We start from the raw sequence: 26,058 nt of genomic DNA, 5'->3' as shown, positions 1-26,058 counted from the left end.
TGCATCTTTATACAATTATTACAGCTATTTTTATACCGACTTCACAAGGTAATAACGGTGTGGATTAAGAAATTAAATTGGAGTGAGGTGGTAGGATCTCACAGTAGACCTGCAATTGAAGACGCCGGAGCAACTTTTCGGCCGAGAGCGCGAGGGACGAGTTTCGACGGAGGGATCGAGGGAAGGGGGGAGCGGCAAGCCAAAACAAAAATATTGAACTTTCCGGGGAAGCGTCAGGTCGCCCGGAGGACGGATGCCGGAGGGGACCGGGAGCAAGGGAGAGAGAGCGGGGAGGGAGAGGGAGGGAGAGAGAGAGCGGTGAGGGAGATTTTATTTTTGGTAATAAGCGCCGCCGAAATTTTGAACAAAGATGAGAAAGGGAGAGAGTAATTTCCATGGATTATTTTATTTGTAGTGAAACCGAGCTGGCGGTGCCACGTCTGCGCGTCACTCACGGTCGCGCTAAAAGCGTCGCCCAGCATATCAAAACTATATATATATATATATATATATATATATATATATATATAACAAACTATGATATCTATGATATCTATGGGGGCGGAAGGAGAGCGGTGCAGCGCTCTCGCCCTAACCCTCCGTCGCAATGACGACGGCATATCCTCTACCCCGCCAGCTCCCTTGATCCTCGGCCTCCAGCCTGTCGCGCTTGTCGACCACATCGCCAGGGTTGATTCCACTCTCCTCGATCATATTCCAGGCGATCGCGGCGGCTCTCAGCAGGTTTCCAGTATCTCTCTCTCTCTCTCTCTCTCTCTCTGAGGTATCATCGTGCTTTCCCCTTTATGATCCGCCCCGTGGGAACATTCACTTGAACTTGAATGCCTTAATTTAGCCCCAAAGAGGCATCGATCGCTCTGGGCGAGTACTCGTGTTTAAGATTTTGTATTTTACTGATTTGCACTGTCATTTTCTTCGACAATTAGCCTTGTGTCTGATAGGGTTCTTGATAAAGGATGAACTGTGATGTCTCACTGCACCGTCTTTCCAATTTTTGAGATATAGTCTTCTTGATTTGGTTGAATTGTTAGAATTCTTGGAGTCTTTTTCCTGCGAACATATTTCAGAACCAGACCAGTTTATAATCCTGGTTGAGTGATTGCTCGTACCTTGTCTCAGCCTACCCGATGTATAAACAATGATTGATTAACTTGATTGGCCTAAACCTATGAGTTGTAAAGCATGAAAATTATATTGGGGGAACACCAAAGGGGTGTAAACTTCTCTTTGTCCTGCTTTTAATGGAAACGAATGCCAATGTTTACTTATCAAACTGTTACCCATGCACAACTGGAGTGTGACTTTTGCTTCCAACTAGTAAAAGTGAGCAGTTTGTATCCACTGTTAGCTTGACAATTTCAAATGTAAATTACTTTCCCAATCAAGGGTGGAACATTCTTTGTATCAATTCTTGAGCTAATAAAAAACAGTATATAGGAGTATAACTTGGACATGAATATTAGAGGCAATGGGACAGTTTCTCATTTGATGATTTTGAAAATATTAGGAGCCTCTTTGATTTTTGCTTAGTTGACTTATTGAACTTCGAACTTCGAACTTTTTTACTTTGATAATTGAGGTATTATTTGCTATTCAATTGTAAGCATGTGAGTGGATTTTTCCACCTTGGAATAACTCGTTATGTACTTCTGTCAAGTAGATTGCAGCTAAGGATTTAGATCAGATATTGAGCAAAATCAATGCTCATATTCTTCCTTTTGACAATGAAGATCCTCCATCAATAACTATAGCTGGTGGTAGTGTGGCCAATACTATACGTGGCATGGTTGCAGGCTTTGGAGTCTCAAGCGGAATGATTACTGCCTGTGGAGATGATGACCAAGGCCATCTGTTCATCCATAGCATGAGCTTCAGTGGTGTCAATCTTTCCAGATTGAGAATAAAAAATGGATCAACTGGGCAGGTGAGATAGCTGAACTTTGTCTCCAGTTCTCAATTTTTTCTACAACAACTTTGTGTTGATTTCTCCTGTATTATTGCAGTGCGCCTGTTTAGTGGATGCTGATGGGAATCGAACCATGCGCCCATGCCTATCTAGTGCTGTGAAGCTTCAGGTATGGAAGACCTAAATATTTTTCTTGTTTCAAGATTAAAGGAGATGCTAAGTCAAACACCTCTTATACATAGTGTGACTTGTGGCTTTGAATATCTATCAGGCTGATGAACTTAATAGAGAGGATTTAAGAGGGGCAAAGGTAAACCTTTTACCTATGCAAGTAAACATGTGCTCACAGTTCAAAATATTTTGTCTAATAATTTTTAATGTACCCAGTGGCTGGTCCTGAGATATGCATTTATAAATTTGGAACAAATTAAAACTGCTATTAGAATTGCTAAAGCAGAGGGGGTTTCTATCTCTATGGACTTGGCAAGTTTTGAGGTTAGTAAACAAACTTTTCATAGACATCGTTTTGATATGTTTCTTGTGGAACAACTTTACCAACGCATATTTCTATCCTTGTTTGTTTCAACTTACACAGATGGTCCGAGACTACAGGTCCCACTTGATAGACCTGCTCAAGAGTGGGAATATTGATCTCTGTTTTGCCAATGAGGATGAGGCTAGAGAGCTTATAAGGTAAATTGATTAAATAACTTGCTTTTCATGCCTGTATTAAATTTAAAACAGATTTATCTCTGGTACCGTGAATGTTTTATCAAGACAAGAAATATTTGTTATATGATGATATACTATTGTTTCATGAATAGGGACTGCTTCTATTAATTCAACCGTCCATTCTCTTGTGATTATTTGCACTATATATAATTTTCGTGCCATTTGGACCATTGGCATTAGCATCTACATGTGAAAACTATAAAATAAAAAAGTTTTGAATGGCATTTAGTGTCTTTTTTAGTTTTTTCAACTCTGTACTTAATTATCTGAAACTGGTTAAACATCTAGCGAAAAAATCAGTTTTCTCAGACATTGTTTTCTCAAACTGCTCATATTGGTCAAATTTTCTCAGTGGAGAACCCAGAGTGGATCCAGAGTCTGCTCTGTCTTTCTTGGTCAAACACTGTGAATGGGCTGTTGTAACGCTTGGATCTAGAGGATGCATAGCAATGCACAGAAACGAGGTACGTCTTATTTGTGAACTGAGGCAATCTCATGGAGTTGGCACAAATAGTCATCAGGTTTCATTATGTCTTAGAATACTTCATTTATTCAGAAGTTTAACATTGAGTTGCAAAGACCTGGTACCACTACTGGCAAACAAAGCACAATACCATCTTTTTCAGTTCAAAAGATTAACTTGCAACATTGTTGCCGAATTGGAGGTTGAATGATTGGACATGTGACAGCCAGAAATCTATACATACTTTCTATGATTCTGTATGTTTCAGGTTGTTCGAGTCCAAGCCATTACAGACCTGCATGCTGTCGACGCAACTGGAGCAGGTGATTTATTTGCAAGTGGGTTCTTGTATGGGCTGGTGAAAGGTCTTCCACTAGAAGATTGCTGTAAGGTGGGATCTTGCAGTGGTGGCTCAGTTGTCAGATCCCTTGGAGGCGAGGTCAAACAGCAGAACTGGCAGTGGATGTACAAGCAAATGCAGGCAAAGGGTCTCTTGCTTCCTCATTTGAAGAATTAGACACTTTCTTGCTTATATACCACAATCTTGCCACATCCTTCGATTTATCCAACTCACTTCATTTTATTGTGATTTGTTCGGCTCTTCCTAAGTAGATGAACTTGACGTAGAGGTTTATATTTTCTGAAGGCGATATGCCATTTTGTGTCTTTATCAACTTGGTCATGTAAGCATCCTCAGTTTAACTCATTTCAATCTATCAATGGTTGGTGTGAGATCGTCTATGGAGGGTGAATGGCCGTAAATTGAAATTGCAACACTTTGATTCATAGTCAGTGTTACCTGTGCAAGGAAAATGCAAATGCATCAATATGGTTTGGAATTCTTAATATAAGTGGCAGAGTTATGCTATTTCATTAGACAAATGTTGATTTCCATTTGGTTCATTTCTCTAAGAATTAAATACCCTCCTATTTAGGAAGTTGTTCGATATGTCATTTATCTTCATCTCGTTGTGAGACTGATGATATGGTTTTTTTTTTTTTTTTTTTTCTTATATATAGAGTGTAATGATATTTTGTGGAACAGCCGGGGAACAGTCCGTCATTCCTTTTTTTAATTTTGACTCTATTTTTTTAAATTTTTAAAAATTAAAAATTTCTTAAACATTATAAATATATATATTATATCATGTAAACATTTAAAATTATTTATCTTGAACATTATAATTCAAGAAAAAAATTTTATTAACTTAAATTTATTATAATCTAATTTTTAAATTTTAATCCTCAATACATATAATATTTCTTGTGAGGATTTAAAATATTTTATGTTGAACATTATAATTTTAAAAGAAAATTTGAAAAAAGAAAAATCTTATTAACTCAAATTCATTAAAACTTAATTTTTAAATCCTAAAATTTTAAATTTTAAATATATATATATATAATATATCTTAAAATAAAATAATTTTTTTTTAAAAAAAATATTAAATAAGTCCAGGCAGCTGGATTCATTCCAGCGGCCCCAATTTAATCCAAACCAGTTCACATATTAAAGCCGCGACATATTAAAATATTTTATGACATATATGTATAAACCTCATGTCTTAACCGAATTAAAATTTTATAATTCTTCTCATATTATAATGAAAATAAAATATAAAGCTATTGGTTAAGGCATACTTATAATTATTTTAGAAAGCTCCACTTACCTCATATTTATTGCGTCTAAGTTAGTTTTAATTCAATCTCAAAAATATTTTTTTTATTAAAAAAAAATAGATAACATCATATCTAGTTAACCTGTCCGCCCATATGTTCAATTTCATAAAAACTTTGTCCAATTTTATAAAAAAATTTCATTAATCATAACATCTAATTGTGCTCGGGAGGAAAAAAATTCATAGCATTATGTTATATTTTTTTTATACATGTATAGAGTTATGATATATAGTTTGTATAATTGTAGTGACTATTTTTTTTTAATACAATTAGCATACATAGCGGATCGTAACTACTATAATTTATAACAATTATAAATGATTTTAATTAAATTAGGATGATTTTGATCAAACTTAAATAATTTTAATTATATTGGTAAAAGATTATTTTGATATAATAATATTTTATATATATTAATTTTAATTAAATTGAAATAATTTTTTTAATGTATTTTAAATTTTTTGTTCATGTGGTTGGAGAAAAGAGTATTAACATAATTAAAAAAAAAAAAAAAAAAAAAAAAAAGGTGAAGACTGTTTTGTAAATTGCCCAAGTCTAAATTCCGTAGTCGACTCTCTCTTTTCGCACCGACCAAGCGACGGTGGGAAAGTAACCGATTTGCATTTCTTCTCCTCTCGGCCACGTCCTATAAATACACCTCGACCGATCACTACAAGGCACAAGCCCTGTGGAAGGAAAGATTCGAGTGATCCTTGTTCGTCTTCTCCACATGGCGGCCCCAAATTCGGTTCCCCTTCTCACCGCTTACAAGATGGGCAAGTTTGACCTTTCTCACAGGTCAGAGTTTCTTTCTTTTCTTTTCGGTTGCTTTCCTAACATCGAATCGAATCGAATCACATGCGATGAGTGTTTCAATATAGTTCTTTGTGGCAAACAAGATATCCAAAAAAAAAAAAAAAAAAATCTGATTTTGTTCCAATTTCTGAATCTGAAACGAATTGCGCTGGCTCTGCTTGCAGAATTGTGCTGGCGCCGTTGACAAGGCAGAGGTCGTACGGTAACGTGCCGCAGCCGCACGCCATATTGTATTACTCTCAGCGGGCATCCAAAGGCGGCCTCTTGATTGCCGAGGCAACTGGAGTTTCCGACACTGCTCAAGGGTAGGGTGGGCTATTGCCCCGAATTATTTCAGATGTTGCTTTGATCGCTGTTTGTTTTTTTTTGTTTTGTTTTGTTGTGTTGTGTTGTGTTTGCTCATTGAATCTGGTTGGACAAGGTATAAAGACACTCCCGGTATTTGGACCAAAGAACAGGTGGAAGCTTGGACGCCCATTGTGGATGCAGTTCACGAAAAGGGTGGCATCTTCTTTTGCCAGATTTGGCACGTTGGAAGGGTTTCCAACACTGGTACTTCTCTCAAACCTCTGCCTTTCTCCCTTCTCTTGGCTAAATTATGTTGTTTTTTTAAGGTGCAAGTCATGATTGCAAGTTTGGAACCACTCTACTTTTGTGTTGGTTCTTAGGCAAACACCCTCTAGATGTATGAAAAAATGTTATAGTCGATATAGTTGGCTTCCCTAAGCTAAAATGGATTCTTTTTTTTTCCCTTCTATCTACACTGTGTTGCATCATGCTGAGGTAGGTATCGCAACCCATTGTGCTCAGGATTACTTGTTGATACTGGATTACTGCCAGTGTCACCCATATAGGGATGTCCAGCGTTGATTCATATATCGCTATACTCCTCTTGCAGATTTTCAGCCCAATGGCCAAGCTCCAATTTCATGTACTAATAAGCCATTAAGTCCTCAACTACGAGCCAATGGCGTTAATGAAGTGAGTTTTTCTGTCCCACGGAGATTGGAGACTGAAGAAATTCCTTTGGTTGTCAATGATTTTAGACTTGCTGCTAGAAATGCCATTGAAGCCGGTAAGCCTACGTACTTTTTTATATGGTCTTCATTTCTTATTCTAGATTTGCAACTTTGCATCTATGCTAGCACAATTATCAAATATCTTGGAGCCACAAGCTGCTCTAAGAGTTTCATATTGACGCCGGACAGGATAGCGATTATCCTACGGGCTAACGAGAAAGGGAAATTGAGAAGAAGGCAAGAAGACAAGAAGAGAAACAAAACAAAGAGAAACCCATCATTCTTTAGGTTTTACCAAAAAATGAAACTTTATTCAATATAGAGGATAATCTCTCAAATAGCTAAATAGGACGCTTGTATAGACAAACCCTAACCCATAAATACCCCACATACCAAAAATACCCTAAATACCATAAAAATATAAATGATTAAAAATTGAAAAAAGATGTTCAAATCCTTCGAAAAGGTCCTAAACTTTGTTTTCCAAGTCCAAAACTTGATGGTTACAGGTCTCCCATAACAAATGTAGATCTCTACATGCGTGAGCACAAATGAGCTTGATTTTGAGTCTCGAGTCAAAAGTTATGACCCGTTAAATATTAGATACTCCTATGTTAGTCCTGCATCACATATCTTCTTTTTTGCTAAGTTTGATCTTTCAATATGTAAAAAGCATAAGGATTACATGGTTCATCTTATTGGTTCATGGTTCATTGATCAAGCTTAATAAACCTCATACTAGAGCAAAGTCCTTCACTTTTCAGATAGAATAATTTGTTTGTTCATGATGATAAAAAATTAAAGCGTATAGCTTATATACTTGAAAGTCCAATCCCATAGATGTTCCTTTACTGTTATGTGAAATACCAATTTATTCTTGGTGCATCAATTCCTTTTCTTTTGGATTTTGTGTTTTTCGTTTCAATCTTTGGCTTTTATAGTCATCGAGGTGTTTCAAGGTTGTTTTTGGCCCCACTTTGATTTAGTTCTCTGGTTTACTGATGCCTACTAGGCTGCCTTTGTTATATAAGTGTTTTTTTTTTTGTTATATCTTAAGCTATATTTCCCTTTTCCCTCTTTTGTTTCTAGTTTTAGAAAATATATAGAATTTTAGGTACACTAATAAAATATTCCTCTTTTGTTTCTAGTTTTAGAAAATATATAGAATTTTAGGTACACTAATAAAATATTTTCAAGATAGAATCGAGAAAGTGTTTCTAATTAATATTGCAAATATTATTGTCATGTAAACTTCGATGGCAGATAGGGTCCTGCCAATGTGGGGTCCTGGGGAAGAGTTTATTGTACATAGTCTTATCCTACTTTGCAATAGGTTATTTTCGAGACTCAAACCCGTGACCTCTAGGTCATACAGCAAAAACTTTACCATTGCATGCCAAGGCTCCCCTTTTAAGATCAAGCATATAACACGGTTATTTTTTTTATTGTCGTCAAGTAAAGGTGTTGTATTTAAAGAGAGATGATGGTCGTGGTGTGGTGTATAGGAGAACAAATAAGTAAGAAATATTTTTAAAATGGTCAGGATTGTACAAATGAGCGGTAAAAAGATATAAAGGAGATAAAAATAAAGTTTAAAAGTCAGAAATCTCATAAGAATATGACAAGTTGGGATGAAGGATGAGGAAAGGGTATTTATCATATTAGAACATCCACAATAAGATCAAATATTTCTTCCAAATATTTGTGGTCCCACATCCATATCATTAATTAAATATCTCACTCCTCATATAACCCAAATCCTACAATCAAATATCCCACAAACTAAATATTTATGGAGCCCATCTATTAAATATCTTACTTTCAAATTTCCCAAGTTCCATCATTAAATATATATTTTTAATTTTTTTGTTAAAAAAATAAAGAGAGAGAGAAATCACTGGGCATCTATACTCGGTGATTTCAAATTTCCTCCCCAATATTCCCTTCCAATGGGGGATATTTGAGATTGAGGGATATTTAGAGAAATATCTCCACTGTGGATGCTCTTAGGTGAAAAAGCGTAGGCCTAAATGGTATTTTGGTCGAAGTTTTGAAGAATTTAGGAAATAAATAAATATTTTTTTCTTAACTAAGTTATTTTACAAAATTTTAATGTGAAGATAATGTAGTTATAGTTTTTCTAAAAGGTTGTTTAGGTTTCTTTAGGAGGATATTTAGACTTGCACTAGTTACCCTCACTGCTTGAGATGCTTAAAAACCAACCTACAAGTCCCAAGTTGGTTTGATCGAAGGCTTCTCATGCCCATGCCTTATCAATGGACTTCTATTGTTTCCTATAGTCCAACCATATGTTTTCCTATGCTCGCAACCACACGTTGTTGCCTTCCCCTTGGTTGACCCTTTACACAGATTGATTATGCAATCCCTACATTAGATCATGGCTAATTTACAACCCCAAGGCTTTTCTATTGCATGGACGATACCATCCCCATCATGGAGACACTTGCACAACAAACTTGAACAACAAAATATACTTGCATTACCTTGGTAACATCATTCCTCAATTAAAAATTATTTTTGTTTAATTTAATTGATTATTTTGAATTTACCTAGGTTTTCTCACAAAATACTAGTTTTCCCTCACCACAACCAAATCACAATCCTTTATTCATATCTTAGTTTATCAGTTTTACAAATGTTTATAAATATCATTTCTTGTTAACCCTTAGCATGACATGTTGAACCTCACTTTGTGAGAAATAGATAATAGCTGTGATCATTAGAAATCAGGTGCGAACTTGGAAAACAAAGCTTAAAAGCCTAAGAAGTCAATTGGATGTCTTAGAAAGATTCTTAAAACAAATTATTAGAAAACCAGGCGATATGGGTAAAGATCATTCAGACAATGATTATGGCTATTTTTTTAATATACCATAGATATAGAGGTAAGCAAGATGAAAGAGACATCACTAGACATGCTAAAGTGGCCACCCTTAGCTTTAGTAGTAGGATAGATCTGAATGAATTCCTTGATTGGTTAGCCTAAATTGAGGATTATTTTGATTGTTATGACATAAGCCTGTTAAACTTGCAATTTGAAGAATCAAGGCTAGAGAAAGCGCTAGAGCTTTCCTTATTCACATCATTTAAGGGCTTATGCTAGAAATCCAAGCAAACTCAGTGGAGGGAGGCAATAGAAAATGGGCACCTATAAAAAAAAAATTTAGCTAATTCAATTTAAAATGATTTAAAAGATCAAATATTGCTAGTGTATAGCTTTGACTAGAGTCTAATAGAAGGATAAAATCCATGCAATCAATCTAAATAGTTGGGACTTGATGTTGGTAGTGTCCAATTCATTTCAATAATGGTGAAATAATCTTGCATATCTATCCCTTTTGCTTACAAGGAAATTATATTAGATTAACCGAACTGCAGAACTCTGAAACGAAATTTATAACTATACATCATTTTAGCATAGGGCTTAGTTTATTTGGAAAGTTCTGTCCTCAGCAATTTTACATCTTAATTCCTGAAAATTGATTTCATGATACTTTACCGCGTAGGTTTTGATGGAGTTGAGATTCATGGAGCACATGGCTACTTAATTGATCAATTCATGAAGGACCAAGTGAACGATCGCACAGACCAGTATGGCGGCAGCCTAGAGAATCGTTGCCGCTTCGCTTTAGAAGTAGTCGAAGCTGTTGTTGCTGAAATTGGAGCTGACAGAGTCGGAATAAGACTTTCTCCTTTTGCCAACTATTCAGAAGCTGGAGATTCCAATCCTGAAGCTCTCGGGCTGTACATGGTTAACGCTCTCAACAAATATGGGATCGCATACTGTCATATGGTGGAACCTAGGATGATAAAAGTAGTGGAAAAAATGGAAATTCCTAAGAGTCTTCTTTCAATGAGGAAAGCATTCAAGGGAACTTTTATCGTCGTTGGGGGTTATGATAGAGAAGAAGGCAACAATGTCATCTCAAGCGGTTATGCGGATCTGGTGGCTTATGGACGCCTCTTCTTGGCCAACCCAGACCTTCCTCGGCGGTTTGAGTTGAATGCTCCACTTAATAAGTATAACAGGGAAACCTTCTACATTTCTGATCCAAATGTTGGATATACAGATTATCCATTCCTTTCGTTTTGATTCATAGACTAACAAGCTCTGAGTTGTGAAAGTTCATTTAGGATAATCGCATTGAAGATGCAACTCTAGATGCTAGAGTATGTGGGGTAGGAAAGTGTTTACTTTGCCTTCAATAAATATTTCTCCTCTTGAGAATCAGTTATGAAGCAGATCTATAGTCTATGACTTTGATGTTCTAGGAATGATCCAATATATTTTTCATCCATGCATGCTTTCATTGCTATCATCCATCTATTCCCCTCGGGGTTGTGCGATAATTGAGACATGGAATGTTATCATATGAGGTTTTGGGGTCGAAACTCGGTGGGTCTGAGCATGCCTTCCCTTATGGCCACCTGCACTAATGGCTAGTATTGATTCGTGATTTACCTCCTTCGTGTTGACCTAATGACAGATTAGCTGGAACGTTAGGGTGAATAAATCACCTTTTGTCATGTTGCTATCATCATCCTCCACCACCGGAGAGTAATTTAAACATCCTAGGAGCTTTCCAGACAACTTCGGCGCCCTCTGATGTGTATTATTTCATGCAAATTCATCTTCATCCTCGAAGGAAGCTCCTACTTCAACATTCAGCGAGTGGTAGATTTTGATACATCATTTTTTTGATGTTGTCCATAGGAACTTATGCTATAATCGATTTGATTAAGTTGAAGAAATTTTAATCAGAGATTAGTTTTTGACAAACTTAAATAATTTTAATTGAATTAAGATTTATAGTTGTAGCCACATTTTATCAAATTTCTTACTTATATAGTACAATCTTGCCACATACTTGAATTATTTTTGCTTCATTTTATTACGATTTGTTGGCTCTTCCATTACAAAAATAAATACTTTTATCGATGAAAATTTCTATTATAATTTTGTTGTTATAGGTGTTCAGTGATGGAATTACAATGAAAATTATTTTGTCGAGAGATAATTCGTCAGAAAATAAATTTCTGATGGAAAATTAATTTCCATAGCAAATATCACCGATAAAAATGTATTTCCGCTGATAACCACCGATGAAAAAATATATTCCGTCAGTAGTCCCTAAAAGGATTTACCGACGGAATTAAGAATTTTGTTGGTAAACCCATTATGGAATATCGACGGAATCGGTGATTCCGTCGGTAAATCATTTCAATATTTACCGACGGAATCACAATTTCGTTAGTATTATGTCGGCATTTAAAAAAAATATAAACAGCCAACTTAAATTAGGTCTTACCCTATTTATGATTTTCATAGATAAATATTATTATCACAAACGATGGCATTCACCATCCACAATCACATTTCACATTCATCCATTCATCCATATGATCACATTTCACAATCCACACATATAAACAGATTTCAAAATCCATAATAGAATCAATCTCAATCATCTAATAGAACATACAAACAAAATGTCAGACAAAAACTAAACATAATCCATAAAAACAGTAATAGAACATCCATACAAACTAATAGAAAAAAACTATAATCCTACATAAAGTCAAATACAATAGATTTATATCATATTTAAATAAATAAAAATATTACATATATGTATAACCAAATTTAATACCTGGATAAAAGAAATGGACAAATGATGATCATCAATATCAATAGGCCTAGACTCCTAAAATATATAGTAATACAATATTTAGAAATTAGCTAATTTCTATATGATAAATATATGATAAAAGATCTGATGGATCCTGAGTCTCTTGTGAATCAAAATAAAATGGAACTGGTGGTGGGGGTAAATTAGCTATGAACTGTCTCATATGAGCCATGAGAGCATCATGATCTTCACGTCGCTTCCGCTCCTCATCAGCTCGCCTCCGATCCTCCTCAGCTCTCCTCTGCGTCTCAGTAGACATCTGCTATTTCATCTTCTTATCTATTGAGACAACTTGAGTGCGTAGTTCTTGATTTTCCTGTCGTAAAGACTGCACCCCGGAAAGAAAAGGAAGAGGAGCCATCACGAACCCTAGGAGTCCTTAAATGATCAAATGTGACTTTGGCCTAGGAGCCAAGGCTGTAGAGGGTGGAGTTTTTTGTCCGTCCACTGATAATAAATCTTATTTAGTGTCTCGGTAGATATAGGCTGTGACCCCCCCCCCCCCCCCCCCCTTGCTAGTGGCTGAGATGCTTGTACCACTCTATCTGTCATTTGATCCTGTTTGAAAAAATATAATATGAATATTATTTAATTTGATCACAATTGCTAAAATTAATCAAGATAGAAATAATTAAATGTAATAAAGTAAATAATCTTACGTGTATGACCTTTGATCTAGTATCGATAAATGTGTCATCCTTCTTCTTGTGAGTTTTAAGAAAGACCTCTATACAAGTAGGTTAGCGGGCACGTTCCTACATACACAAATAATTTGGGATAAAATTATATAAATTTAATAAAAATATAAAATTTATTTATTTAACTTTAAATTAAACTCACCAAATCCATAGCATGCTCAATAATAGATTTGGAACATGACGTATGTCGAGCCGTTCTGGTGTTCGGGCCACTTGGCTCTATATTTCTATTTCATCTAGCTTTTTCAACATTTTCTTGATACCTTGCTGCAGTCCAGGTGGTCGTCCATGCACTCCATATCTCGATTGACACATACGCCGGTCTGATGCCCTTATTTCTGATATAATAAAGAAGGTCTATGTAAAGTTTGGAACAATAATTATTCCAAGTATCTTTAAATTGTTGCTCTTGACCTTCCTCCCATGTATATCTTTTTTGTAATTATAAGTTGAATTAAACCTTTAGTATATTAAAGGATAAATATATTATAGAATACAAGTATATTAAATATACTTATAACAAATTCATTATAATAAAACAACTTTATCTCCTGGTCTATATGTCTCCATATAGTACCAGAAGGGCATACTCATTCCTTGAATTTGCCCATGATATATGTGGCAACTCTGTGGCCACCAGAAATAAACCTGCAAGAAAAAATATTAAGGTATGAAAAATATTATAAAGTGATATATGAACTTGAATTACTAATAACAAAAAAATACTTATGAGCCCCCAATAACTTGTAGAATCTTGTAGCCACGGAGCGCTACTGCCTACTGCTCAACCATAATAATGTCTGTAAAAATACATTACAATACATTATAATAAAGTTTACTGACATGATAATATAAATTCAAAATAATATGGAAGCATAGTTGATGAACAATAATGTTAATATTCAATCATCATTAACATCTGACTAATTAACATTAATAGTTTCTAAATCCTCATCGCTAGACTCTATTAGTTCAATAAAATTCTCACTGTTGGACATCTCTACATCATCTATTTATTCGTAATTGACGTTAACATCTACAAGTAATTGAGAAGTAGATTAAAGTTGTGAAACAACTGAATGTCTCTCCACTTCATCATTCTAAAATGCATCATGATTTTAAGCAGTGATTGTGTTTAACATCTCTATGGTTGAGCAGTGATTGTGTTCAACATCTCTATGGTTGAGTAGTGATTATGTTCGGCATCATGGTTTGAGTAGTGATTGTGTTTGGCATCATGTCACCTAATGAGAATACAATGTAATAACCCAAATTTCCTTATTTCAAGTCCTAATAGTAATTTAAAATATTTAGAAATACTTTAGAAATATTCTAGAGATTTTTAGGAATTTTTAGAGTATTTTTATGTAATTTTCGGAGTTTGTTTGGTATTTTTACCAAAAGAAAGAAGTTTCAAAAAATAAAGAGGTTTAGCCGAGGTTCGAACCCGCGACCTCCGACCCGGTCCGAGACTTAAGCGAAGCGTGATGACCAAGAACCCAGCAGGGCCGTGCTGATCAAAGAAAGGGCAAAAATATTTTAGGCAGTAATAGTTATCACTAATACCCAGTTATAAAGGGAGATAAAGAGAGAACTTAGGGATTTATTTTGCCATAACCTAAATCCTTGCCTTTCCTCTCTCTCGCGCGCGGCGTCTCTGCTCGGGCGCAAACGAAGCCGGGGGTTAGGGCATCGTCTCCGGCGGCCGGCCAAGGATCGATCCGAGGGTTTCTTTACATCCTCGAGATCCTCTCGTCGAGGAGAGCCCGTGGGCACGAAGAAGAGCCGAAATCTCAAGCTTCTCCGAAACCCTAGAAGCTTCTTCTCTCGATTTTGAATCCAAGAATCGAAGTAAGTGCTTCTCACCTGCACTAGGAGTAGTTTCGGATTCTTGTTCTTATTGATTTCCGAAGCATGCTGAAGGGTGCGGTATATTCTTTTAAATTGCTGTCGTGAAGCTCAAAGAGGGGAAATGAATTGTAAAGGGTAGGTATATGGTTTGGGTTCTTCAGATTTTGGAATATGCTGTATTGATATTGTGGTAGTTAGGAATTTGGTTTTCCTTTTTGCTCTCGGATCATGTTGCATAGAATGGAGATTTGTTAGAGGGTTAAGAGAAATTCTGAGTTTTGTTTTCTCTTGTCATTGCTGCAGTAGCTAGTTTAAGGGATTCTGTTGTTCTATAAAAGTATAGCTTGAACAAGTTTACATGGATCTTTAGCTTCAACAGGTTCTAGTCTTGTTCATGCTAAGCATTTGAAATGAAGATAAGCTTTATATGGGTTTTAAATTCCAGCAGGTTTCAATTTGCTGTGCTACGTATGAGATAGGAACAGCCTCATTTGGAGCTTAGAATAGCTCATTCCTTTTGTGTTCTTCACGGGCAAGAACAACCCTTTTTGTCATTTATTCTTTAAACTGCAGTGTTGGGTTCTTAGTGGTGTAGATTAGAAATTCAATACAGATTTTTGTTAGTCATGGTATGCAGATTTATTTTTGTTTAAACCACAGTTTTGGAATCTTCTCAAGCACAACAGTTTTAGTTTGTTTAAGTATTAAATTTCAGTTTGTTAAAGCATTCAATTTTAGTTTATTTAAGTATTCAATTTTAGTTTGTTAAAGCATTCAAATTCAGTTTTGTATGAGGTATCCTTTTATTAGAAGTATTAACAAGAACAAGTATTTTACTTAAAGAGGCTAGTACCCGACTTCCGAGGTTGTCGTTAAACAAATCCAGGAGATCGTTTCCGAGGTCTCGGCCCTGGTAAGACCAAGGTCTTTACCCTCATAGGACTGGTGGCTCGCTACCTCAGTTTCTATTAGGGAGCGCGCAATGGTACTAAGCCTGGGCCCAAAAGATTATTATTTTGAAGTATAAAAGTATAAGTTTTTGAACAAGTGAAATAAGCTTCACATAAGTTTAAAATTCAGCAAGTTTAGTTTCTTTTATGCTAGCATGTTATTTAGAATTTTCTTGCTGTTATTTGCTATTAGATGAGCAGCTTTACATGTTTAGCATTTCAGTATGTTCACATGCATATTCGAGTTTTGTGAGTTAGATAGCGCTTACTAAGCATTTTACTTATAGTTGCATTTCCTCTTACTGCAGTTAAAGGAAAGGAAAAGCTATAGCGAAGGAAGGCGACAAGGAGGTGTGGATGGATGTGTGATGTTTGGACTATGGAAGCCTCGGGACTTAGCTTAAAAATTCATTAAGATTTTGTATTCAGAATGTTGGAACTATTCTTTCATGTTGTTAGATTTGCTCATTGGATATTTTATGTTTAGAGCTCTTCCTTTTAATTGCTGAGCACATTAGTTCCATAAATTGAGTTATTTATGTTTTCCGTTGTTACATATTGTTTGCTTTGAGTTTTGGGAGTTTTAAGTATAGATATTTTCATATGAACAACTTTAGTTAAGTATAGTTAGTAGTTCAGTAGCGCTGCACCCTCATAGACTAGTAGTGAGGAGGGTGGGGTGTTTCAAGTTGGTATCAGAGCAGTTCCCATTCTCCAGCATCACACATCAGCACTTGCCTTGCCGTCTTCAAGTTAGAAAGTATTTAAATTTTTTTTAATATGCTTTTCTTATTCTTTACAGTAAAGAGAAATTTTTAGAAGTATTTGATTATATGTGTAGAATAGTGAGGTGTTTAGAAGTGCTTACTCATAAATGTTTAAAGTCAGGAATTTTGCTTAGTTTCCTCTCTCTACAAAACTAGATGTCAAGAAAAGGATTCCCCCGTACCGCTTGTATTGAGGACCCAACATAGGAGAACGAAGAGCCCAGAACAACTGAACCAAATCTCTCTGAAGTTGTTGCTCAACTCTAGAGACAAGTGGTAGAGCAGCAACAAATGATCATCAATCTGATGGCTAATCGGCAGCCAGTTCCTCCCACTCCTCCAACTATCAATGTGGAGACTCCAGTGGTGGCTGAGGTTCCACCAGCTGCCCTGGAAGTTACCACAACACCTAGAAGACAAGAAGCATATCTGAAGCTGAAGCCAGAAAGTTTCTCAGGCACGACTGAGCCCTGGGATGCTCAGGCTTGGTTCAAGACACTGGAGAGCACCATGGAGCTTCTTGACTGGCCAGAAGTCGAGAAGGTCAAGTGTGCCTCTTTCTGCCTATCTGGAGATGCTCGTATGTGGTGGGAGAGAGTTAAGAGCAAGAGAGCAATCAATCAGATGAGCTGGGCTGACTTCGAGACAGAGTTTTATGAAGAATTCTTCCGCCAACGGATCACCAATAAACATTATGAGGAGTTTATAGAATTCAGACAAGGTGACCTGCCAATAGAAGAAGCAGTCAAGAGATTCAACAGACTAGCTCATCTCTGTCCAGAGCTAATAAGTACAGAGAAAGAATGAGTCAGACTGATGCTCCGAATGCTGAGGCCATAAATATCACTTAACGTGAGTAGTGGAACTCACCGACCACAGACTGGTGAAGAGCTGGTCAGCAGGGCATTAGTCGCTGAGCACTATCTGAACAATATCAAGGCACAACAAATGTAATTCAAGCCAGTCAAGATAGAGGAAAAGATAGCAGGGAGTCAGGAACCTCAGGCAAGTAAGCAGCACTGGAAGAACAAAGATAACAAGAGGAAACAGTGGAATACAAGAGGTAGCCAAAAGGGAGGTCCTACAGACAAGCAGGCCAAGTTCCCTCCCTGTCCTAAATGTGGGAGAGTACATCCAGGAGCTTGTCTTTTAGGTATGACTGGATGTTATTCGTGTGGTCAAGAAGGGCACCTAGCTAAGGCATGTCCTAACAAGCTCAAAGCACCTCAGCAACAGGCAGCGTAATACGGGAACAAGCCTCAGTTACACTACATGCCTGCAACTCTGGATGGACCTCAGCTCAGTCAAGGAAGGTTGGAAGCCCCACCAATTTCAGCTAGTGCCAGAGTATTCTCCCTCACTAAAGAGGAGGTTGCTAGTGCCTCTACGGTCGTAACAGGTCAAGTAGTTATTTTTCAGCATTTAGCTACTGCACTATTTGATACTAGGGCGACCCATTCTTTTATATCAGTACTCTTTGCCAAAGAATTTCAGATGCCTACAGAGAGCATGAACTCTAAATTTTTAATGACCCTACCTTCTAGGGAAGTCATGGAGTCCAACCAGTGGCTTCAGGCTGTACCAGTCAGAATTTCAGACCGAGAGCTATATGTTGATCTAGTAGTCCTTGCGATGCAAGACTTCGATATCATTCTGGGTATGGATTTCCTCAGCAAGTACAGTGCTTCGGTGGACTGCCGCAGAAGGAAAGTGATTTTCAGCTCAGAAGGTGAACCATCCTTTGAGCTCACGGGAGTGCCGAAGAGGAAGACACAGAAATTCCTCTCTTCCCTCACAGCTCACCAGATGTTAGCAAAAGGGTGTACTAGTTTTCTTACGTACATTGTGAATGCAGAAGAACAAGAAAGACCCAAGAAGGAAGATGTTCGGGTAGTCTGTGAGTATCCAGAGGTATTCCCAGAAGAGCTACCCGGACTACCTCCCAACAGAGAAGTTGAGTTTGAAATTGAGTTGGTTCCTGGCACCGATCCAATTTCAAAAGCTCCATACCGAATGTCTCTAGCAGAACTGAAAGAGCTACAAGAACAACTCCAGGAGCTGCTTGACAAAGGCTTCATCCGTCCCAGTCATTCACCATGGGGAGCTCCGGTGTTGTTCGTCAAGAAGAAAGATGGATCTATGCGGATGTGCATAGATTATAGAGCGCTGAACAAAGTAACAATTAAGAACAAGTACCCTCTTCCCAGAATAGATGATCTATTTGATCAGTTAAAGGGGGCAATAGTATTCTCTAAGATAGATCTGCGTTCTGGGTACCATCAGTTGAAAGTGAAAGAAAGTGATATACCCAGAACAACTTTCAGGACCTGATACGGACACTACGAGTTTGTAGTCATGCCTTTTGGAGTGACTAATGCACCTGCAATTTTCATGGACTTAATGAACAGAGTGTTCAGAGAATACCTTGACAAGTTTGTCATCGTGTTCATCGACGACATTCTGATCTATTCAAGAACCACAGAGGAGCATGACCCACACTTGAGGATAGTACTGCAAACCCTTCAACAAAAGTAGCTTTATGCTAAATTCTCAAAGTGCGAGTTCTGGTTAGAGCAGGTGGTGTTTCTAGGTCACATCATTTCTAAAGAAGGTATTCAAGTGGATCCTGCCAAAATAGAAGCGATCAACAACTGGAGTAGACCCAAGAACGCCAGGGAGATCAGAAGCTTCCTTGGTTTAGCTGGGTACTACAGGAAATTCATGGAGGACTTTTCCAGGATAGCTTCTCCACTAACAGCCTTAACTAGGAAGAACAAGAAGTTTGAATGGTCAGACAAATGTGAGCAAAGTTTCCAAGCATTGAAGAAAAGACTGATTAGTGCTCCCATTCTGACTGTTTCAGAGAGTGACACGAGTTTTGACATATACAGTGATGCTTCCAAGATGGGCCTCGGAGCTATTCTCATGCAAGAAGGGAAGGTTGTTGCTTATGCTTCCAGACAACTCAAAGATTATGAGAAGAACTACCCCACTCATGATCTTGAGCTGGCAGCTGTAGTCTTTGCACTAAAACTCTGGCGACATTATTTGTATGGAGTCCAGTGCAGAATCTTCACCGACCATCAGAGCTTGAAGTATTTCTTTACTCAGAAAGACTTAAACATAAGACAGCGCAGGTGGCTAGAGTTGGTTAAAGATTATGACTGTGAAATCCTCTACCACCCAGGTAAAGCTAACAAAGTGGCGGATGCACTAAGTCAAAAGTCCAGTGCAACTCTGATGTCCTTGTCATCATTAACACTACCATTGCAGAAGGAATTGTCAGATTTTGGAGTTGAAATTGTTTATGGGCAACTCTCTGCATTGACCTTAGAGTCAACCTTGCTTGAGGATATACAGAGAAAGCAAAGTGGAGATCCAGATATCCAGAAGATCAAGCAAGGGATACAAAAGAAGAAAATTCAGAGTTTCGGGTATCAGACAGTGGAATTCTTTATCAGGGGAGCCGCCTTTGTGTCCCCAATGATGAGGAATTGAGAAAGAAGATTCTAGAAGAAGCTCATAGTACACCATACTCTATGCATCCTGGTTCCACCAAGATGTATCAAGATTTGAAGCAGAGATTCTGGTGGTCTGGACTCAAGAGAGATGTTGCAAAATATGTCAGTACCTGCCTGACATGCCAGAGAGTTAAAGCAGAACACCAGAGACCAGGAGGAGTTCTACAACCTCTCCCAATACCAGAGTGGAAGTGGGAAGAAATATCCATGGACTTCATAACAGGTCTTCCAAGAACCACTAATGGGTACGATGCGATATGGGTGATAGTGGACAGATTGACCAAGTCTGCCCATTTTCTAGCCATCAAGGTGTCCCACTCTATAGAGCAGTTGACACAGCTATATGTTAAGGAAGTGATCAGACTTCATGGAGTCCCGAAGTCGATTATTTCCGATAGGGATGGATGCTTCATCTCTCATTTTTGGGAGTGTGTCCAGAATACATTAGGCACCAAACTCAAGTTTAGCACAACCTTCCATCCCCAGACTGATGGACAGACAGAACGAGTAAATCATATTTTAGAAGACATGCTCAGGGCTTGTGCATTAGATTTTAAGGACAGTTGGTGCAAGTATCTGTACTTAGCTGAATTCGCCTACAACAATAGCTACTAGACCACTATCAAGATGGCACCGTACGAAGCACTGTATGGCCGAAAGTGTAGATCACCTATATGCTGGCTGGAGGCTGGAGAAAGAAAAGAGATGGAATCAGAATTGAGCAGGCAGACCGAAATGATAGATGAAACCACTCAGGCTATCTAGAAGATCAGACAGAGAATTGAGACTGCCCAGAGTAGACAGAAAAGTTATGCTGATGCACGCCGTAGGCCACTTGAATTCGAAGTAGGGGATTCAGTTTTTCTCAAAGTTGCTCCGATGAAGGGAGTGATGAGATTTGGCAAGAAGGGCAAGTTAAGTCCCCGCTATGTAGGGTCATACCTGATCACAGAAAGGATTGAGAAAGTAGCTTACAAGCTGGACTTACCGCAAGACATGTCAGCAATACATAATGTATTTCATGTCTCTATGCTAAAGAAGTGCCTTCACGACCCTAGCCAAGTGATTCAGCCTCAGTCAGTGCAGATCCAGGAGGATCTTAGCTATGAGAGCAGACCTACACAGATAGTGGACAGAGAAGTTAAGAGACTAAGGAACAAAGAAGTACCACTAGTGAAGGTCATCTGGCAGAATCAGAAGCACGAGGAAATTACTTGGGAGCGTGAGGACAACATGAGATAGAAATATCCAGAATTGTTCTAAGTTCGAGGACGAACTTTTTATAAGGTATGGGTAATTGTAACAACCCAAATTTCCTCATTTCGTGTCCTAATAGTAATTTAAAATATTAAAAAATGCTTTAGAAATATTCTAGAGATTTTAAGGAATTTTTAAAGTATTTTTATGTAATTTTCGGAGTTCGTTTGGTATTTTTACCAAAAGAAAGAAGTTTCAAAAAATAAAGAGGTTCGGCCGAGGTTTGAACCCGCGACCTCTGACCCGATCCGAGACTTAAGCGAAGCATGATAACCAAGAACCCAGCAGGGCCGTGCTGATCAAAGAAAGGGCAAAAATATTTTAGGCAGTAATAGTTATCAGTAATACCCAGTTATAAAGGGAGATAAAGAGAGAACTTAGGGATTTATTTTGCCGTAACCTAAATCCTTGCCTTTCCTCTCTCTCGCGTGCGACGTCTCTGCTCGGGCGAAAACGAAGCCGGGGGTTAGGGCATCGTCTCCGGCGCCCGGCCAAGGATCGATCTGAGGGTTTCTTTACATCCTCGAGATCCTCTCGTCGAGGAGAGCCCGTGGGCACGAAGAAGAGCCGAAATCTCAAGCTTCTCCGAAACCCTAGAAGCTTCTTCTCTCGGTTTTGAATCCAAGAATCGAAGTAAGTGCTTCTCACCTGCAGTAGGAGTAGTTTTGGATTCTTGTTCTTATTGATTTCCGAAGCATGCTGAAGGGTGCGGTATATTCTTTTAAATTGCTGCCGTGAAGCTCAAAGAGGGGAAATGAATTGTAAAGGGTAGGTATATGGTTTGGGTTCTTCAGATTTTGGAATATGCTGTATTGATATTGTGGTAGTTAGGAATTTGGTTTTCCTTTTTGTTCTCGGATCATGTTGCACAGAATGGAGATTTGTTAGAGGATTAAAAGAAATTCCGAGTTTTGTTTTCTCTTATCATTGTTGCTGTAGCTAGTTTAAGGGATTCTGTTGTTCTATAAAAGTATAGCTTGAACAAGTTTACATGGATCTTAAGCTTCAGCAGGTTCTAGTCTTGTTCGTGCTAAGCATTTGAAATGAAGATAAGCTTTATATGGGTTTTAAATTCCAGCAGGTTTCAATTTGCTGTGCTACGTATGAGATAGGAACAGCCTCATTTGGAGCTTAGAACATCTCATTCCTTTTGTGTTCTTCACGGGCAAGAACAACCCTTTTTGTCATTTATTCTTTAAACTGCAGTGTTGGGTTCTTAGTGGTGTAGATTAGAAATTCAGTACAGATTTTTGTTAGTCATGGTATGCAGATTTATTTTTGTTTAAACCGTAGTTTTGGAATCTTCTCAAGCACAACAGTTTTAGTTTGTTTAAGTATTCAATTTCAGTTTGTTAAAAGCATTCAATTTTAGTTTGTTTATGTATTCAATTCTAGTTTGTTAAAGCATTCAAATTCAGTTTTGTATGAGGTATCCTTTTATTAGAAGTATTAACTGTTGGATGATCGGTGGCCGGCTTGAAGGGGGTTGGATAGACGGCACCCCCAAATCTCGCTTCCTACGTATTCGTTAGTGCGCACGCGGAAATACAAATACTAAAACAATGAATACGAAAGCTAAATACAAGACAAAGAAATAGCAAACCAATAACACGTTCGTTTAACGTGGTTCGGAGATGATGCTCCTACTCCACGGCTGTCCGTAAGGTGGACGATCCCGATCCTTCGGTGGATTAGCCCCCGGAAACTCCGGCTATCTCAAGTCGCTCCTTGTGGGTGGAGAAACCTCACCACAACACACCAAGACCTCTTGGATTCCACAAACACTTGAGCACTTGTAGACTACTAATTAGACCTTAACCAAGTCTAATTTCGTCGCCTTGGCCGGCCATACCAAGCTCCTTCTTATAGAGCTTGGAACAAATCAGAACCTGATTTGCCCGTTACCAGTCGACTGGTCCTTGCACCAGTCGACTGATGCCAGCCCAACGGCTCTCTGCTACAGTGCATCAGTCGACTGGTCCATACACCAGTCGACTGCTACAGTAACTGCTACAGTGCGCTACAGTAACTGCTACAGTGCCGCTACAGTAAAACCCTAAAATTAGGATTTTACTCCGAGTACAATCTCTCATGCACTCGTACCCTCACGACTCACTTGACTCTTCTTTTGCAGCCTTGACCTCTTGCCTTCAAGCTTACTTCCTTTGGCTCTCGTCCCTCGGATGCATCCAAGCCCACGGCTCGTCCCAATGCCATCCTTCGCGTATGCCTCGAAGTCGCTTCCCTCGGCCCTTGTCCTTGCTGCCTTGTCCACGGTCCCTCGGATGCTCCATCCTTCACCGGACCCGAAGCCATCAACCTGAGTCACATGTGTCACCTGCAGTCCTGCACAACTCAAGTACACATATCAAATAACAAGGGTAAACCTAACTTAAACCCTTTGCCCAAACACCAAAATACATGGTCCCATGAACCATTGGGATTGCTCCAACAATCTCCCCCTTTTTGGTGTTTGGCAATACGTTTAAGTTAGGGAAAACAAATAGCAAATAAACATGCTAATACAAAGGACTTACGATGCCAAGGCTACACACTTGGACTTACACCGCCGAATGGACTTACGTTGCCAAGGATACACACTTGGACTTACACCGCCAAATGGACTTACATTGCCAAGGCTACACACTTGGCAACCGCCGAATCAAAATGCAAACATGCATTGGAACCTATCACAAGGCTCCCCCTACACCTACGCTCCCCAATGAGCTAGGATTTTACCACGGGCTTTTTAAGAACCTATCCCAAGGCTCCCCCTACACCTAAACTCCCCAATGAGCTAGGATTTTACCACGGGCTTTTTAAGAACCTATCCCAAGGCTCCCCCTATGCAAAGGCACTTAAGGTTTTCCCAATTTAAACCTTACTTCTCCCCCTTTGCCTAACATCCAAAAAGTTCTCCAACAATATCCCAATTGTTGAAAACTTATCATCCAAACTGACCCTAAACTCATGTATTAATCCCCCTTGGATCCCATACATCTAAACGAGTTGACATGGTCAAGAACAGCGCTGAAAAACACTTTCAGACTGGTATCAGTCGACTGCCCTAAGTGCCAGTCGACTGACCCCTTCGACAGAACCTTACAGAAACATTCTGTAGTCGAAATTTACTGTTACCAGTCGACTGGTATCATCACCAGTCGACTGGTATCGACAAAATGAGCTTACAGAGACATTCTGTGCTCAAAAACACTGTTACCAGTCGACTGGTATCTGCACCAGTCGACTGGTACCCTTTTTCTGAAAAAATCAGCCTTTTCAGACCAACTTCAGAAATGCACCAGTAATTCCCTAGACCTCCAAAAATTCCCAAATTTTGTGGAGAGGTCTATTGTACCAGTGTCTACTTGGGAAAAATATATTACAAAATATATCTATCACCAATCCCAAGATTGACACAAAATCCAAAACTAGCTAAATGGTTCAATTGAACCTTGACCTAAAGTCCTAGTTTTGGCTTCCTCTTGATGTATTTGCCCATACCAACCCACAATGCATCCCTAGCATTGGTTTATATGACATCTATACATTCAAAACCAATTATCATGCAATATAACCCCAATTGTCATATTTCTTGCATGAAACACAAACCATGTGTGCCAATTCCCTAGGTTTGAGACTCAAGTCCGTCTCTAAACCACTTGGCACACTCCATGGCTCCTCTAGACCCCCAAGTAGAACCCACCTGAGATCCATTGGCCATGGGTCCCAATTTGACTCTTTGAACTCCTCCTAGAGCTCTTAACCTTAGCCACCTCCCTAGGTGACTCATCTATTGTGGCTATACCACAATGATGTCCCTTAGAAGATCTCCTTATCTTCTTGACCTTGGACACATCATCCTTGCCATAATCATATGCAACCCTAGCATATTTCTTTTCATTGGCCTTGGATGACTCTCCCTTGCCCTTATCATGTGCCACCCTAGCACATGGTCTCCTTTTGACCTTGGAGGGACTAGATCGGTATCCCAAACCCGATCTATCATTGTTGGGTTTTTGGCTACCCAACACCATACTTAATCCCTTAGATCCAATAGTGAATCTCTTAAGGAATTTCTCTAAACCATCAAGCTTTGCCTTCAGAGCTTGATTCTCCCTTTCTAGGTTCCTAAACCTAGAGTCAACATGTCCACCTTGGACATTCCTAGACCTATCCTTTCTAGGCATATGTCTCCCCTTCTTGGGATTAATGCCTTGGTTCTCTATTACCTTCTTCTCCTTAGGTAATGAGAATTTAACTTTCCTAGGTCTATCATTCCTAGGTTTTTCATGAATTGACCTCCTAGGGTTTTGATCTACATTAACCCTATTCCTATCATAATACTTAAATCCAAAATTTTGCATGGGTAAATAATAAGAATTCTTCCTAGCATGCATGGAGGAATTTAAATTTGACTTCAAATTTAAATTAGGGTTTACCTTACCCTTTACCTTTGGAGCTCCCCCTTGACTCGAGCCTCCATTCTTCCTCCACTTCTTTTCCCACATCTTCAAATGCGCCAACTTCTTGAGCTCTTTCTTCTTTGGGCATTTGGTGTGGTAGTGCCCTATTTCACCACAAGTGAAGCATCTAATGTGCTTCTTCTCCTTCTTCTTCTTGGCACCATCATTTCTACAACCCACATTAGTATTCAAAACAACTT

At 38.4% G+C, this 26,058-nt stretch overlaps 2 protein-coding genes across 2 annotated transcripts; both read left to right on the top strand.

Annotated features, from left to right (window-relative positions):
* The first annotated feature begins 535 nt into the window (after positions 1-535).
* Positions 536-3,854, top strand: LOC121967122 (uncharacterized sugar kinase slr0537-like). Its single transcript, XM_042517157.1, has 8 exons — positions 536-744; positions 1,682-1,945; positions 2,025-2,096; positions 2,199-2,237; positions 2,315-2,422; positions 2,523-2,620; positions 3,012-3,123; positions 3,391-3,854. Exons 1-8 carry the CDS (start codon positions 538-540, stop codon positions 3,637-3,639), a joined length of 1,149 nt encoding a protein of 382 aa, XP_042373091.1. The 5' UTR covers positions 536-537; the 3' UTR covers positions 3,640-3,854.
* Positions 3,855-5,378: 1,524 nt separating this feature from the next.
* Positions 5,379-10,889, top strand: LOC121967123 (putative 12-oxophytodienoate reductase 11). Its single transcript, XM_042517158.1, has 5 exons — positions 5,379-5,600; positions 5,783-5,923; positions 6,040-6,170; positions 6,517-6,693; positions 10,165-10,889. Exons 1-5 carry the CDS (start codon positions 5,533-5,535, stop codon positions 10,749-10,751), a joined length of 1,104 nt encoding a protein of 367 aa, XP_042373092.1. The 5' UTR covers positions 5,379-5,532; the 3' UTR covers positions 10,752-10,889.
* The last annotated feature ends 15,169 nt before the right edge of the window (positions 10,890-26,058 follow it).

This window comes from Zingiber officinale, chromosome 3B, assembly GCF_018446385.1.
Source record: "Zingiber officinale cultivar Zhangliang chromosome 3B, Zo_v1.1, whole genome shotgun sequence".
Taxonomy (NCBI): Eukaryota; Viridiplantae; Streptophyta; class Magnoliopsida; order Zingiberales; family Zingiberaceae; genus Zingiber; species Zingiber officinale.
The sequence above is the reverse complement of the archived record's forward strand: the minus strand, read 5'-3'. Positions and strand labels throughout refer to the sequence as shown.